This window comes from Drosophila santomea, chromosome 3R, assembly GCF_016746245.2.
Source record: "Drosophila santomea strain STO CAGO 1482 chromosome 3R, Prin_Dsan_1.1, whole genome shotgun sequence".
NCBI classification, from domain to species: domain Eukaryota; kingdom Metazoa; phylum Arthropoda; class Insecta; order Diptera; family Drosophilidae; genus Drosophila; species Drosophila santomea.
In genome coordinates this window covers 10,215,615-10,230,904 of record NC_053019.2, presented here as the reverse complement: position 1 = coordinate 10,230,904, position 15,290 = coordinate 10,215,615, and the positions used below count along the sequence as shown (strand labels likewise).

At 43.6% G+C, this 15,290-nt stretch overlaps 1 protein-coding gene and 1 pseudogene across 3 annotated transcripts; both read right to left on the bottom strand.

The window, feature by feature from the left end:
• Nucleotides 1-203: 203 nt before the first annotated feature.
• On the bottom strand, nucleotides 204-14,114 carry LOC120450821 (transcription factor cwo). 3 transcript variants are annotated; one of them, XM_039634001.2, is made up of 4 exons: nucleotides 12,921-14,114; nucleotides 4,146-4,745; nucleotides 3,292-3,613; nucleotides 204-3,230 (listed from the first exon to the last, which is right to left on the bottom strand). In XM_039634001.2, exons 3-4 carry the CDS (start codon nucleotides 3,563-3,565, stop codon nucleotides 1,633-1,635), a joined length of 1,872 nt encoding a protein of 623 aa, XP_039489935.1. In that variant the 5' UTR covers nucleotides 3,566-3,613; nucleotides 4,146-4,745; nucleotides 12,921-14,114; the 3' UTR covers nucleotides 204-1,632. The 3 variants fall into 3 exon arrangements, with proteins under 3 accessions (XP_039489935.1, XP_039489934.1, XP_039489936.1); XM_039634000.2 differs by having other exon boundaries at nucleotides 4,146-4,269; XM_039634002.2 differs by lacking the exon at nucleotides 4,146-4,745.
• LOC120450823 lies at nucleotides 4,741-9,702 on the bottom strand (annotated as a pseudogene).
• Nucleotides 14,115-15,290: the final 1,176 nt, after the last annotated feature.

The window sequence follows — 15,290 nt, the reverse complement described above, 5'->3', positions numbered from 1 at the left end:
AACTGTGAAAAAATATCAAAAAAAAATTTCAAAAGTGTGGGCGTGGCAGCTTTGGGCAGACGGACATGGCCAGATGGAGTCGGCTATTGATCCTGATCAAAAATATATGTGTATAATTTATATGTGTATTTATTTATCTATGTATATATATAAGAACTGAATATTTCACCAATTAGTTACCTCCGACAAAAAGAAAAAAAGTGTTGATTTCGTTTTAAATTTTTTATTACATCTGTATACATCTATAAAATATATTAAACAGTAACGTAGTTGTATATTAACAGTACCGTACAGTAAAAGTAATCGTACACATTAATAAGAGTCATAAAACATTAATAATCTTTGTGCTATCAACTTTTAGTTTAGCCGCAACGAAGCTTAGCTTTCAAAACAGAATCATTTCCGAAGTTCCTATAAAAATATCTAGGTGTTCGCATTGGAAACAGGTGACAGAAAGATCTTGAAATTGCGTTTAATTTCTTGGATAACAAAAACACAAAGAAACAATCAACTTAAGTGTTAGACAGTAGAGATAATAATAATAATAATAACTATAGACCGCATTTCGAGAATGAAACGTGGTGCATTTCTTGAATAGAAAAGTTTTTGGGTATTTTTCAAATCTTTTTTGTTTTTTTTTTCCCCATGTGTTAACCAACCAACTTAACGTAATTTGTCACTAAAATACAAACTTAAACAAAGGACAATTTGCTTGCTAATAATATTTACACATAGAATATAATAGGTTTTTGATTTGTTTTTTCTCCCATTTTGTTTTTGTTTTACGTGTTCGTACAAGTTCGCTGACTAGTGGTTTACTATATATATATGTTTTTATCAATATATTTTTGATTTGTATATATAGATTAGTTTGTTTGTTTGACGGGAGTCACTTGGCTATCTGACTACCTTATATGAAACCACAACACTTATTTAAATTGCAAAAAACGTTAAACCTCTAAAAATACATTTAATTCACATATTGTTTTGTTTTAAAATCCATTAGATTTTTTACGTGGGACTGACTCTTGGCATCATATACGTTCTATTGGCTTCCACAGAACATACTCGTACATATATGTTCTTTGTATTTATATGCATGCACTATAATAGACATTCAAGTTTTGTTCAAAATATTTAACAACTACATAGCTACTCTAGTTGTTTTATCCACCTCGTTTAACAATTGGAAATCATTTCACTAGTAGGTGCCCAGCCTTTGAGGCGGCTCCTGGCTGTCTCTATGGTTTAAACTAATCCAAAGGTAACAAATCGGTGTACTTCTAAAATCTCTAGAGCATTTCAACATCATCACTCAGTGAGTTTCAAGTGCAGCACTGGTTTTAGCTACATAGCTCATGCTCTGTGGACAAAAGCTTGCAAAAACGTAATACAAGATACAAGACCTATGAACTATGCTTTTAATCCGCCAGAGATTTAAGAAACACCCCCAGTGAATTCGCTTTCATCTCCTCCTTTCATTTCATTAACCCTTTTTGTATGGTAGATACACTTGGGCGCAGATGTCGCTTAGTGTGTTTGTTTTGAGATTAATCATTTGATGATTATTCACAGAAGTACTGAGGTAGTGTTGTTCCATCTGTCGACCCGTTGCATTGCGATTGCTTTTCCTTACCAGCTCTGGTTCATGGCCTGCTCCAGTTTGGCCTTGGCCACCGCAGCGGCGGCCACAGCGGCTGCCTGAGCCGCCGCCGAGTTGGTGGACAGGGGATGTCCCGCTCCGGCGGCCACCACAGCCTGTTGTTGCTGTTGCTTGCCAACGGCGACGGCGGCAGCTGCAGCAGCGGCCAAGAGCGAGGCGGACGGTGAAGTGGGCATGAAGTTCACATTGATGTTGATGGGATGCACCACGGGCATGCTGGTGTAGCTCTTCTCGAGCAGATCCATCCCGTTGAGGAATGGCACCAGTGCATTGTAGTCCACGTTCAGGGGCACGTAGTAGTTGCCCTGTCCGTGCAGTGCGAATATTGGCACCGTGAAGGAGTGCCTCGGCGGCAATGGAGCGGTTGTGCTACTCGGAGTGCTCAACTGGCCACCGGCAGCAGCCACCGCACTCAGCTTGGCCAGCAGCGGGCTGGAGTTGGAGTTGCCGTTGTGCAGCTCAGCCTTGATGTCCTTGATGTCGCTAAAGTTGAACGAGGGCGAGGGCTTGTCCAGCCGGTTGGCGGAACTCGCTCCCGCGTTGCTGGAGTCGGTGTGAACCTCCAGGGGTATTTCGCCATTGGCCGCTGCCTCGGCCAACTTCCGTTTCTTGGCCATAATGGGGGCTATTTCGGGTTCGGTGCCGTCCTTGGAGTGCTCCGACAAGGCCTGCAAGTGGGAGTGATCGCTCTGGAGGTGGGCCGCCACCGGACAATGCTCGCTGCTCGTCTCCTCGTCGTGCAGCTCGTGGACGAACCGCTCCTTGATGTGGTTCTTGTACTTGTAGTTGTTGTTGTGCTCCACCTCGTGCGAGGACTCGGAATAGTTGCGCATCCTCACGGACATCAGGCTGTCCTGGGTGTGGTGGCTATGGGCCAGGTGGGGATGCTGCTGCAGCAGCAGATCCCTGGGCGGTGGCGAGTGCATGTTAGAGGTATCGGTGTGAAGGATCGGCTCCCTGGACGATTCGAAATCGTGGTGGCTGCTGTCCGTATGGTGGTGATGATGATGCGGGGCCGTCGATGTAATCACTGGCGCCTGGTGGGGCTGCTGGTGTGCCGCCAATGGTGTGATCTTGGCTGGACAGCTACCTCCGGCCGGCGGACAAGTGGTGGAACTGGCTGCGTTGCTGCTGTTACTGCCGCTACTGTTGCTGTTTCCCCCAGCACACGCTGCTGCCGGTCCACTGCCCGTGGAATTGCTGGGCACATTATCAGCAGCTGGCGGTGCTCCAACGTTGCCGCCACCATTGGTCAGCGGGACCTTCGAGTCCATGCCGGCATTCGAAGCCGGCGAACTGCCATTGGCGACTGCAACTGCTGCTGCGGCTGCTGCTGCTGCTGCCGCTGCCGCCGCCTGCTGGCTCCTCTGCAGCTGGTTGAGATGGTTCCGGAAACTCAGATCCTTGACGTCGTTATGGTCCTGACTGTGCTCCACATCCGAGGCAGAGGTGGCCAACATGTCGCGCAGGTGGCACAGCGGTGGGTGGTACGCCTGGTGGGGACTGCCGCTGGAGGCACTCACATTATCCGGCATGTGGCAGCTGCGCGTCGACTTGAAGCAGTCCGCTGTGTAGGAATAACCATTAGTTACTTGGTGATTCATTTCGGTATTAAGTTATGTACTCACTCTTGAACATCTCATCGATGTGCTCCTGCAGGCGACCCAAGAGTCGGTGGCAAAAGTCCTGCATGTGAACGTCGTAGAGGAACTTGGCCGCCTCCTTCATGCAGTCCATGTAGCCACTCCGGTAGTCGCTCTCCTTCTGCTGGCACTCGCTCTGCAGGTGCTTCAGGTGCCTGATGGCCATCTCGATGATCTCCGTCTTCTCGATCCGGCCACGCCCCTTGCGCTGGTACTGCGGCGGGATGAGGCGGGACAGGTCCGCCAGGCAGGAGTTCATGCGATCTCGTCTCCGTTTCTCGATGATGCGATGGGAAAGTGGATCTTGCTGTGGGCAGAGGTTGTAGAGATGGTCTGGTTAATAATGGCTTGAAGCTCCGCTAACTAGAGAACCCATTTTGAAGGGTAGTTAGTGGGTGGTTTAGACCCCTAGCCTAAGTAATGATTGTTCTGCTGAGAGACGATTTTCTTTTGCTATTTTGTTTCATTTTATTTTCGCTAATTTCGGTTCTCATTTTTTTCGCTTTATTATTTTTTCATCAGTTCTTGTTTCAGTGCTCTTTGTTTCTAACAATAAAAAAGGGTCAAAAGTGGCGGCTGCTTCGATGGCGGCATGGTCATCATGGCTCAAGGTCATTGCACGTGTGTGTGGTGGGTGGTAGTTGGTGGTGGGTGAGAGTGTGTGATAGCTAGTGGGCGTGGTCATCATCCGGGCGCTGCTCTAATGCTCTTTTGATCCTTTGATCTTGTCTCAGTCGTTTTGTATTCGATTTCGAATTCGATATATTTTTGCAATTGATTTTCAATTTATATTTCAAATGATAGCGAGTTTTGGGTCGCTCTTAAATTGTAATATTTACCCTCGATGTCTTATTACGTCTTCCGGTGGCATATTCAGCATCGTCCTCGCTGTATGCCGTGGCTGATGTTGAAAAATTTAAACTAGATTCTGTGCAATAAGGAAAACTGGAGACAGCTGCTTCGCTATAATTCGTTTCGATATGCAAAAAGAAGTGGGAAGGATAAAGAAACACAGGTAAGTCCAAATCTTGTTCAAATATGATTTATATTATTTGGTTTTGTTTCGTATTGTTTTTTGTTTTTCGTTCAAATTTTCGTATTTAGATGGTAATTCTTTTTCAAATTTTTTTTATTCGTTTTAGTAATGCATTTATTAGGCGCATAACTTAGCTTAACTTAGGTGTAGTAACTTAGGCTAGTTAGTCTAGGATTATTAGTTAAATGCGTTTTAAATATGGTTTATTGTCTGTTTTCAGTTTCTTTTCATTTATTGAAAATTCAGCATCAAAATAAATTAAGGCTGCAAGAAAACAAAGAGAAAGTGGATTAAATCTTTTCGGTACGACTCGAAATCGCTTTGGATCAGCCAAATCAATCAATCAGTGTGCCTCAATGAGCTCTCCATCAGTTAGCCGGATTTTGGGCTGTTGGTCGCTTGGCTAAAATCAAACGAGCGTTTTGTTTGGTTTGTGTTGTAGTAAAACGGGTGGAAATGCCTTAAAGTACGGTTAGCATACGATACGGTATCCGGATCCGGATTGGATCCTCAGTCCAGGCAGAAGATCGCTCTCGCACCATTACACACGCACATTGAATTGGACAAGATGTCAGGATCGTGGGTGGATCATAAAACCATTTTTACTAAAAACCCATATGAGAATAAATTCGTTTTCAGAATTTATCCCGCCAGATGCCCTAAGAAACGACACACGTTTTTGAATTTCCACTACATATATCAGACCAGCCAAATATAGAACCTACACGTTTTTATTGCCATGTGCCGAAAACGAAAAACAAATATAATAAAAAGCTGAGTGAAAACTTGAACATAATTTGTAAAGAAACGAATATCACGATAAAAACTGTTGCCAAGCGCCACGGGGGTAAAACCAAAGAGAAAACCCACAAAATTCTACGATTCACAGACTCATTGAATGCCAATTTCTCAAAGCAAAGCCAAAACCAAAACCAAAACAAACATATCACAAGCATCGACCAGAAAGCGCTAGAAAACCAAAATAAACTAGAGTGGCCACAAGAGCGAAATAGTAATAAGTGTCATGGCTCTGGGCGATAAGCGGGCGACCACAAACAAACGCACATCTCGCATACTACATGAGTCCTAATTAACCATCTAGTATATGGCGAGATACTCAGATACCAGAACGCACCAGTCCCTGGCGCCTAGAACTTGTTTATCCGACTGTACCACCCCCACCCCCTAAAATTAAAGCGCCAGCAACTTGTTTTCATCTTGGCGTTTAGCGCAATTTGCTGAATTCGATTTATAAACCGTGGCCAATTATCGTGCTGCCGAGCATACACTGCGTATGAGTAATGCAAATAGAGTGATTTGGACTGGGCGTGGCATCGCCTTGGATTGCAGGTTGACTGCACTCGGGAAAGTAAAGAATTGGGTTGGGTAACTGGTTAACTCGATCAGTTAATGTTTTTACTTTTAAGCCGCTATAGGATTTGTGAGAGTCACAATCCGATTTCGAGATGAATGACATGAAGCAAACGTTATTATCAACTCTAAGTCTCATACCCAGCAATATGGATCTGCAATTGTTCATGGTCGTTGATAAATTTACGCCGATGACAACGTTTGCCAGCGTATTAGCCATCATTCCCGTTTAATTTGGGGGGCTGCGCCATCGGGCAGATATCAAACAATCCCGTGAACAGGGCGTGTACTCGGGTGGCGTACTTTTAATCATTGACCAAAGAGCAGCAAACTGGGAACGTCAGTGAGAATCACTCGTTTGATTCATGAGAGCCATGCCGAAGACCCCAACAAGTTGGCAATGTGCCCCCGTTTGAATGGCGCTGGCCCACCGAAATGTCTTACGTTTGTTTACTTTTCGTGTGCCGTTTTTGTGGTCGCACTATTAAGTAATTGGCATCGGAATACGAGGTTGACGATGGCATCTACAAGTACTCCGCGACCCTGCCCCACGCCATGACGACAGTTCCTCCGATCATCCATCCGCGGGTTGCCAAAGGCATGAACAGCATTCCCCAATACGGATCGTAATTTACTGTATGGGGAGCTATCGACACGTTTGCGTACGCATGAGTCTGTGATAATTAGCCCATGTGCCAAGTGTCGTAGTAACATATAATAGAATTTTCAAACGAACTCGAGAGCCCATATGAATACTCGTATCTATGAACTTGTGTATTGATATTCAAGTTTGTGTTTAACCATTTCCTGTCCTTATCAGGGGTAATTAAACCCTGCAGATTAGATTGCCACGCTACACGTGACGACTTTTCTAGTATATTATTTTCCGTTTTTATGCCGTTTTGTTCGTTTTTTTTCGACACATAAGTATTAGGGGTAACTGATTAAAGCCGAAAACAACTTGTTCTTTTCGGTTTTGATTAATCTTTTCTTCGAATGGGTTATTCCAAATTAAAAGTCTGATTAGATTGGGATCTGCAAACACCTCAGAAGTCTGTTATAATGTTAATCAGTTACGGGACAGTCATATCTTGGTCTCAAAATCTTACGATAATCAACAGCATATGTCATACACTGTTGACTCATTCTCATTCGAGCACAAGTGATTCATGAAACTTTCGGCGATGCTAAGAGCATAACAATGCCTACATCGTGTCCAAATGTAGAGGGGAAAAATAATAATTCAATCAACGTCTTATTACTTAAACAATTAGCACTTGAAAAACTGCAGTACGACTTGTTTTTAATTCAAGGTTCACACTCAACTAGTATTTGTTACTACACATTAAACCTATTTCTAGAAAATATTGATTAAATCGATTCATTTCATAGAAACTGAAGTTTACCGCAAAGGTAAGTATTTCTTTTTCGTCAAAATCAAGTGGTTCATGATATTTCTCCTTGTGTATTGATTTACACAACTAACATGTTTACGGTGGGCAATCGTGGCATTCAATGCCAACAGTTTCCGCCGCTGATCTGTGTCACAAAAATTTCCATATCGACATTGGGCAATGGAAATGCGCTGCTTTGAATTGTGAAATCTCGGAGGGCGAGAGTGGAAAACAACCGAAACGAGACAACAAACGGCAGAACGATGACGCCGAGCTCGAGGAGAGAAAAAATAAATCATGAAGCTAAATGCATAGAAGAGTCTGCCCCAGCGTCTAATTAACAAAAGTGGGCGGGGCTGGACTGGACTGGTCTGGCTCTCGCCTGATCGACGACCTTGGGTTTGTCGGTCGGCTGATAAGGTGTGTATATGCTTCTATTCTATTACTATATCACGAACACACTCGGCTAGATTAGCACCAATTACGCTGAAAGTGCAAAAGTGCAGCGGAGCATCTGTTGTTCAGGTGAGCGACACAATCACGTGAGATGACCAAAACTGGAACTGAAACTTAAACTAGAAACTAATATCGAAACTGGATATGCCGCGTAGCGGTCATAAATATTCAGTTGAAAAAACTGCGACTTACCGGGCGGGCACGTGATATAATTGTTTTTTGCCAAAGTGCAAAGACCAGAAAAAAGTTGCTGCACTAGCGGAATTCGATGCGCAACAAATTCGAATTTCGCATTTCAGTTGATTCAACAACTAACCAACCTAACCAACACACAAACGTGCACACGTGCCGGATGGATTGCTTGGCAACAGTTTTTGGGGCTCGGTCTTTGGGATTGGGATTGGATATTGTAAATGGAATCGAAATGGAATCGAGGGCAACAATCCCCGGCAAATTGCTCTCTGGCGTGCTGTCTAGGCGAAAAACAATTCGATGCGAGTCGAGTCGAGTCGAGTATAAACAGATACACCGACACAACCACGACGCGCAAAGATACAGATACGACACACACAGAGATGCAGTGAACGAAAACATATATGTAGATACAAATACGAGGCCACTTGGAGGCGGCTGCCTTTGGCTTATTACGCATACCCTGGTGCTTCTTCAACGAATCTTCAAGTAGCGCTGGAAAAGTGCAAATGGAAGTTTCGTATCACGGCTCATTTGCAAATCCAGCTGGTGATGAGATAGAGCTGTCTTTGTTCCAAGGAAAGTGAATCACAATCAGAGCTGATTTATGAAATCGTCATTTTGTGTATTCGGCGCAGCGTTGGTGCCTTATGAAGGCAAGTTGGTAACAGAACCGATGTATTAACTCTTTGTCATAGCCCATCAAAAGAAGGACTATATATAATAAGGATTGTATATACTTCAGCTTATCCCCAACTAATAGGTTACCAGCTAGTAATAGTTCAAGTATTCTTATAATATCCCAACGTACGCTCCAAATTCCTCCGCAATCATGCATCGCAGATCTCCAACTATTTTCATATTCCCCATCCGCATTCCCCGGCTGAAATGAATGTCCGCACTGGCCATAACTGGGTCAAAAGACACTCAAATCCATCTATTTAAATCGTTTAGCGGCAATCAAATGCAGTGGTCATGAGTCAGCGGACCCAAAGCAAAAAAAAAACACCAAGACGAGTGCATTAATCACGAAAATCCGCCACATACTGCACAAATACCATGCGAATTTCACAATATCTGCGGCACGTTTGCCGCCCGTGAGTTGAGGACTGTCGCTTTACAGGGGGGGTTTTTTTTTTGAGGGGGCTATAGGGGTCAGCCTGCATGGAACGTGAACGACTACGTGCCCGCTTCTCAAATGCCAATGGACGGCGTACCGAGCGGACGATGATGATGATGATGGTGGTGGTGGAGGTGGCGATAAGTCCGGCGACGGAACGAAACGTATCGATGCGGATCGAATCGGATCGAGATCGAGATCGGGTAGGATCGCCAACATTTTCGGATATTTTCGACGCAGGCGGATATATATCTGTTCATATAATTTATAACACTCCGTTCTGCTATTTTTAGCGTGCTGCATGCGTTTGTTATTCGTTTTGGTGATAAGCGCGATCGAAAGAGTGAATAAATTAAAAACAACTGTGTTTATATGGGATTTTTGCCATTAATTAGTAAATATGAAAAAAGTATCTCACTTTCATGAAAACAACCACTTTCAAAGCAATTAGATAGGTAAAAAAATATGGCCATTTAAGTCTTTCTTATGCGTTTTGATTATTTCAACACTCTTGATGGTTTTTCGTTAGTTGGTAGATCACTTCAATCTTGAATCTCATGTTGATTTTTTTGACGTGTTGTCTTGCTGAACATCTGTGAGTTCATGTTGTGCAGGAATTCCATTTGGAATCCCTGCAACACAGACGTAGTCAGCAAACAAACACACTTTTTCAGAGATCTCATGCTGCTCCAGATATGGCGTCCATTGGGATGGGGGAATGGTGAGCTGTTAATACGAGGGTCGTTTGATAAGTCCGTGACTTTTTGAATAAAATATATTTTTTTCGTCAAAGAAGCGTTTTATTTCTCAACATAATCTCCTTTTAGCTCTATACATTTAGTCCAGCGTTTTTCCAATTTTTTTATTCCTTCCAAATAATAGGTTTTCTCAAGGCCCTCAAAATAGTCGTTTGTTTCTGTGATGACCTCTTCATTTGACCCGAATCTCTTACCGCCGAGCCATTTCTTCATGTTTGGAAACAAAAAATAGTCACAGGGGGCTAAATCTGGAGAATATGCTGGATGGGGTAGCAGTTCGTAGCCCAATTTATGAAATTTTGCCATGCTGACTACACACGTGTGCACCCGTGCATTGTCCTGATGGAACAGCACTTTTTTTTTCGCCAAATGCGGTCGTTTCTGCTTCAAATCAATATCGAATCTGTCCAAAAGCTCTGAATAATATTCGCCGGTGATCGTTTTACCCTTTTCAAGGTAATCGATGTGAATGATACCTTGTGCATCCCAAAAAACTGTGGCCATGACCTTGTTGGCCGACAGACCCACCTTGGCCTTCTTTGGTGCACGTTCACCCGGAGAAACCCACTGTCTTGATTGTTCTTTGGTCTCTGGTGTGGTGTGGTGGATCCATGTTTCGTCTACGGTAACGAAACGGCGCAAAAATTCGTTTGGATTGCGGTTGAACATCGCCAAACACTCCTTTGAAATGGTCACACGGTTGCGCTTATGGTCGTGTGTGAGCAATCGCGGCACCCATCGCGCGGAAAGCTTTTTCATGTCCAAATATTCATGTAAAATGTGATGTACCCGTTCAGTTGAGATGCCTACAGCCTCAGCTACCTCACGCACTTTCATTCTCCGATCATCCAATATCATTCCATGGATTTTGTCGACGATTTCTGGCATGACGACCTCTTTTGGGCGACCTGAACGTTCGGCATCACTTGTACTGGTACGACCACAACGGAACTCAGTAAACCATTTCTTAACCATTGAAATTGATGGTGCAGAGTCCCCATAATATTTATCAAGTCTTTCCTTGGTTTCGGTGATGGATTTTTTACGCAAAAAATAATGCTTAATTAGCACACGAAATTCACTTTTTTCCATTTTCGTTAAAATTCACGAGATCGTCTGCTTTCAATGCCTATAAAACGCAAACCAAAAAACGCAGCTTTCTCAAAATTTTACAGTCAGCTGTTAATCGATAACTGCTGACAGGAGCAGTGTTGTATTTAGAGCAGGTGCGCGGCAAATACAAAAAGTCACGGACTTATCAAACGACCCTCGTATCACTAATCACTGGGTCAATGTCTTCAATTCGATGGCGTCGTTGTCAAGATCCCGAAATCGAAAACAACGAGAGACAGCTGAGTACTAAATGGGGTTGTGGGGGTGTATTTTGATTGTTTTGCTGGGGGTTTAGCAACTGTCTCGTCGTGCAACAAACCCGAGATCTCACTGACGCTTGACAACTCTGGACACTTTATAGATACATATATACTTTTGTACATGTGTGTACCCATGCTTATAGATAGATAGATACATTTCGTTTTGGAGAGGAGCGATTGTGCGTCACGCCCGTTTCGCTTTTTATCGCGTGTTTGCTTATCTCTATTTGTGTTTTCTCTCTGCTATTTTTCGCTTTTATGACTGACTTGGGTGTTGATTAAGATGGCAGCGCGTAATGCAAATTATAAACACTTCAGCCGCGACGAAGACGCGTGTTTACCACAAGTGGCATTTGATAAGGAGTCAGTCCACCGCAACCGAATTTATAATATTTATTTTGATTACTTTTTTTTCAGTGCTGATCCCGTGGGCAAAGATTAGCAATTATGTTTAACCAGTTCCGTTCATTAATCATATGTTTTTGGATAATTAAACCGGCTAGACACATAATTAAGCGGCACACGTGACGTATACGTAATCATTTCTTTTTCTGTTCGTAAGCCATTCGTAACTTTCCCCCGAAATCCACAGTGAAACACTAAAGCGAACTGGAAAAAACCCGACTATGAAACGAAAACATATCCAAAGGCCAATCAAATTGGGGACCTGAATATTTGATGAGCGACTCATTCGATTAGCCCTTGTGTATTTATAGAGGAAAACGTTCCCAGGAGCACCGGTTGCGGTCACCACATACCAAAATAGCCAAATATAAAGCTCAATCAAGAAACATAGCCACAGAACCCCAACAGAAACCTGAGCGAAACACAAAACTTGTTGACCTTCAAAAGGACACGGCCCAACGCGCCACCCAAAAGCTAGAAAGGCCACCCGAGCACGTGAACTGAACCCCCCCTCTCCCCGCACTACACGCACTCGATGGCCAATCAAAGGAGTTGGTTGGGGGAGCATAGACCCACGCTGTTGTTAACTGATATTTATAGCCACGTTTTGGCCGTTGACATTTATAAGACAGGCGTAAAGCCCCTAAGCACCGTGATTATATTACTCATTTGCAGCGCTGGCCACACCACTTCACTTGGATTATTAATCCCCACTCTGGCCACACCAACGCAAATCGCAATTTTTTCTGATTCCGCTCGGACACGTTTAAACGAAATTCAAGTTCAAAAATACAAACTAAATGGAATGGGCGATTGGGGGGATTGTGGGGATGGGGAGACTTGCAGGGCAAAAATCAACGAAACATCACGTTTGGCGAGTCGTGCGTTGGATTTTGTTTTGTGTTTTGCCTTCTGGCAAACACGAAAAAATAAAGATGAAATAAAGCGCAAACTGAAGCACCCATCTCGGCCAAGAATAGCCTCTCGACAGTGTCTGCCCACGTTTTCTTTGCCCGATTTTCGCGTTTGTTTTGCAAATGCAAAACGCTTTCTAGCTCGACGTCTAAAAATACGCGGCCCACACAACCCAAAACAGCTCCGAATGGTCCACACCCGATCCTGACATGCACGTACATAACGACCATTAGTTATAGGGAAGAAGGCGGAGACTTAGGCTTAACCACTAGGAGTCTAAGATACACTAAACCATTATTTAATTCGCAGAGAAAACGTATCACAAGTCTAAGGCATCTAGATTAACGATTTGTTTAGATGTACATCTTTATTCTAAGAAGATTCAATTGGTTTACTTTGTGTTTCAGATGAAATTTGAACAATTTTCAAAAATTTTGATTCTCTGATTGTAACACATTTTGTGATAGGTTTTCTCTGCGTGCTTAAGCTAAACGCGCACAGGTGAAAGTGAGTGGTTTGATTTAGTCATTGGATTGGCTTTTATTTGCTTTCGACTTGCAGCGGGATCTGGGGATCTGTGCTGAGTATACCTACCTTTCATACTTGACCGGATGGGCGGCGTGTCCGTTCGACTCGTTCCAATAGGGCTCCATGGTGGTGCCAATGGGGCTCCTGCTCCTCGATCCGCCTCCGCCTCCTCCTCCTCCGGCTGCTTGGACTGGAAACGCACCGAATCCGCTCCTGGGCAGTGTGACCGTTTGGTGAAGCGCCTGCTGCGTCTGCTGCTGCGTCGACGTGGTTTGCTGCAGTTGCGGTGGAATGGTGGAAGTGCTCCTCCTTACGTCAGTGCAGAAATAATTGTGAGATAAATGCCGGGGGCGAATTTATGGGCGAGCAAACAGGTTGTCGAGTCGATGGCTGTGCGGCGAATTCACTGCGCGGCGAGTTACTTTTCTCTTCCAAAGCTGAGATGAGAGATATTTTATACTTTTCTTTCGGGTTCTTTTTTTCACGTTTCACGTTCACGTCCCGGATTTGTATTCGAAATTTTAGAATGGCATTACGAAGCGGCCTGTTTATTTATGTTGGAACGAGTGAAAAATGCTGATAAGTGTGTACCGCCTGTTTACTCTTTCCGCTTATCACTGGGTGTGCGTGTGCGAGTGTGTGGGTGCGATAACGATAGCGATAACGCGTTTACTCCTCCTTCTGTTTTTTTTTTTCGTACTTCTCCTTCTTCTTCCTTTACTGGAGCTTCAATTAAGGTGCACTTGTTGGAGCAATTCTCTTTCTCGTTCGCGGTATCCACACAAAAAACAACAGAAGAAACACAAATAGTGTCGGAAAACGTGATTGCGCAGCGCGGTTTTTTGTTTAATTTTTGTTTACACGTTTTTAGCTTTTATCAATTTTATGCACACACTGTTATTTGTTTTGTTAATATATGTACATATATGGTACATACATAGAGCCACAGAAAACAATAACTTCCTTTCGTTTCACAGTGGAATTTTACCAGCCGCCTCTATATACACACACACACCGATAAATATATGTACGGGCGAGCGAGCAACGTGCGTGCGTGTGCGTGTGTTTCACTATTAAAGCACGTATGTATATATAGGTATGTATCAAATTTGTTGTTGTGCCCCTCCAGCTAATTTTGCTGTTTTTTATGTGGTCTCCCTCTTGCCTTGTTTTCCTTTTTTTTTTTGTATATAATTTTTGCACTGTCACGTCACCCGCACCGTGAACTATTTCCCAAACGTCTGTTCGCGACAAGAGACAGAATTGAAATGAATGAATAAAACTCGCTGGCCGCACGAGACCCCAAAAAAGAGGCGAGAGAGCGCCAAATTAATGACGTGAACGCCAAAAGAGAGAGCAACATGTGTTGTTGGGAGAGTGAATAGAGATAAGGCATTTCGTGTGCGGCGAACGTGATTGCCACAGTGGGACTGAAACGCGAGTTGTATGGCCACAAAATCCGTTGGGAGATACACCCGAGGGACAATTCGCACGGCATGATTGGCCAATTTGCCAGATTGCCGTTGTTTAAGCAGGGGATGCCGTAAAATTTGAAGTAGGTATCAAATTTATAAACTGGTAAGTTACCATGTTAATGTATCACCTATTAAGTAACACCTAATTAAGTATAAAAAAATGTTGCCTACTTTAAGAGTAACAACTCGCAAGTATGGCGACTTCCTTTAAAATGTTTTTTTTTCAAAATATGTTGCGTGCTTGTAAGGGTAAGTCACATTTCTAATTTTCAAAAGCCCGAAATGCATTCTATTCGACATAAGCCAATCACCCTGATTGGCTCCATTGTATCATCGACATTTGGGGGCTTGATGACTAGACAACACGTACACGTACTCGCACACTCACGCAACTTACAAGACCACTGGCAGCGTTATTGTTGTTGCAAGATTTTCTTAAATGAGTTGCGTGTGAATTATATATGTATATTTATAAGCATTTAGTTGGCCGAGCCGATACCGATATGGTTGTGGTTAACATTAAGTGCGCGCCATATGATACTCAAGTACGAATTTCGACTCTGGAGAGTTACCGTTACAGTGGGTCCACTCCGGGCAAAAACAATAAAATAAAAAAGGAAAAATAAAATAAATGTGCATATATACGAATAGCTGAAGAAAACAACGACGCAGAAGCTCAAGGCGAGCAGCAACAACAAAAGTCGGCGGCATACAATAAAACACGTGAAACGTGACAAATTCCAAAGCGAAACGGACAGCCAAGTCAACTGGGCGGCGGCTGCGTGAGCGAGAGAGCGCAAGAGGGAGAGCGGGAGAGAGCGCGAACTGATAACCGGCGCTTGGCAACAACAATCACAAAGCCAAACACGCACACACACAAACACACTCACGACTCGGCCGACATTTTGTTTTTATTACAGAGCGCAACAGTCGTGGCTATTGTTGTTGTTTCAATGAGGGC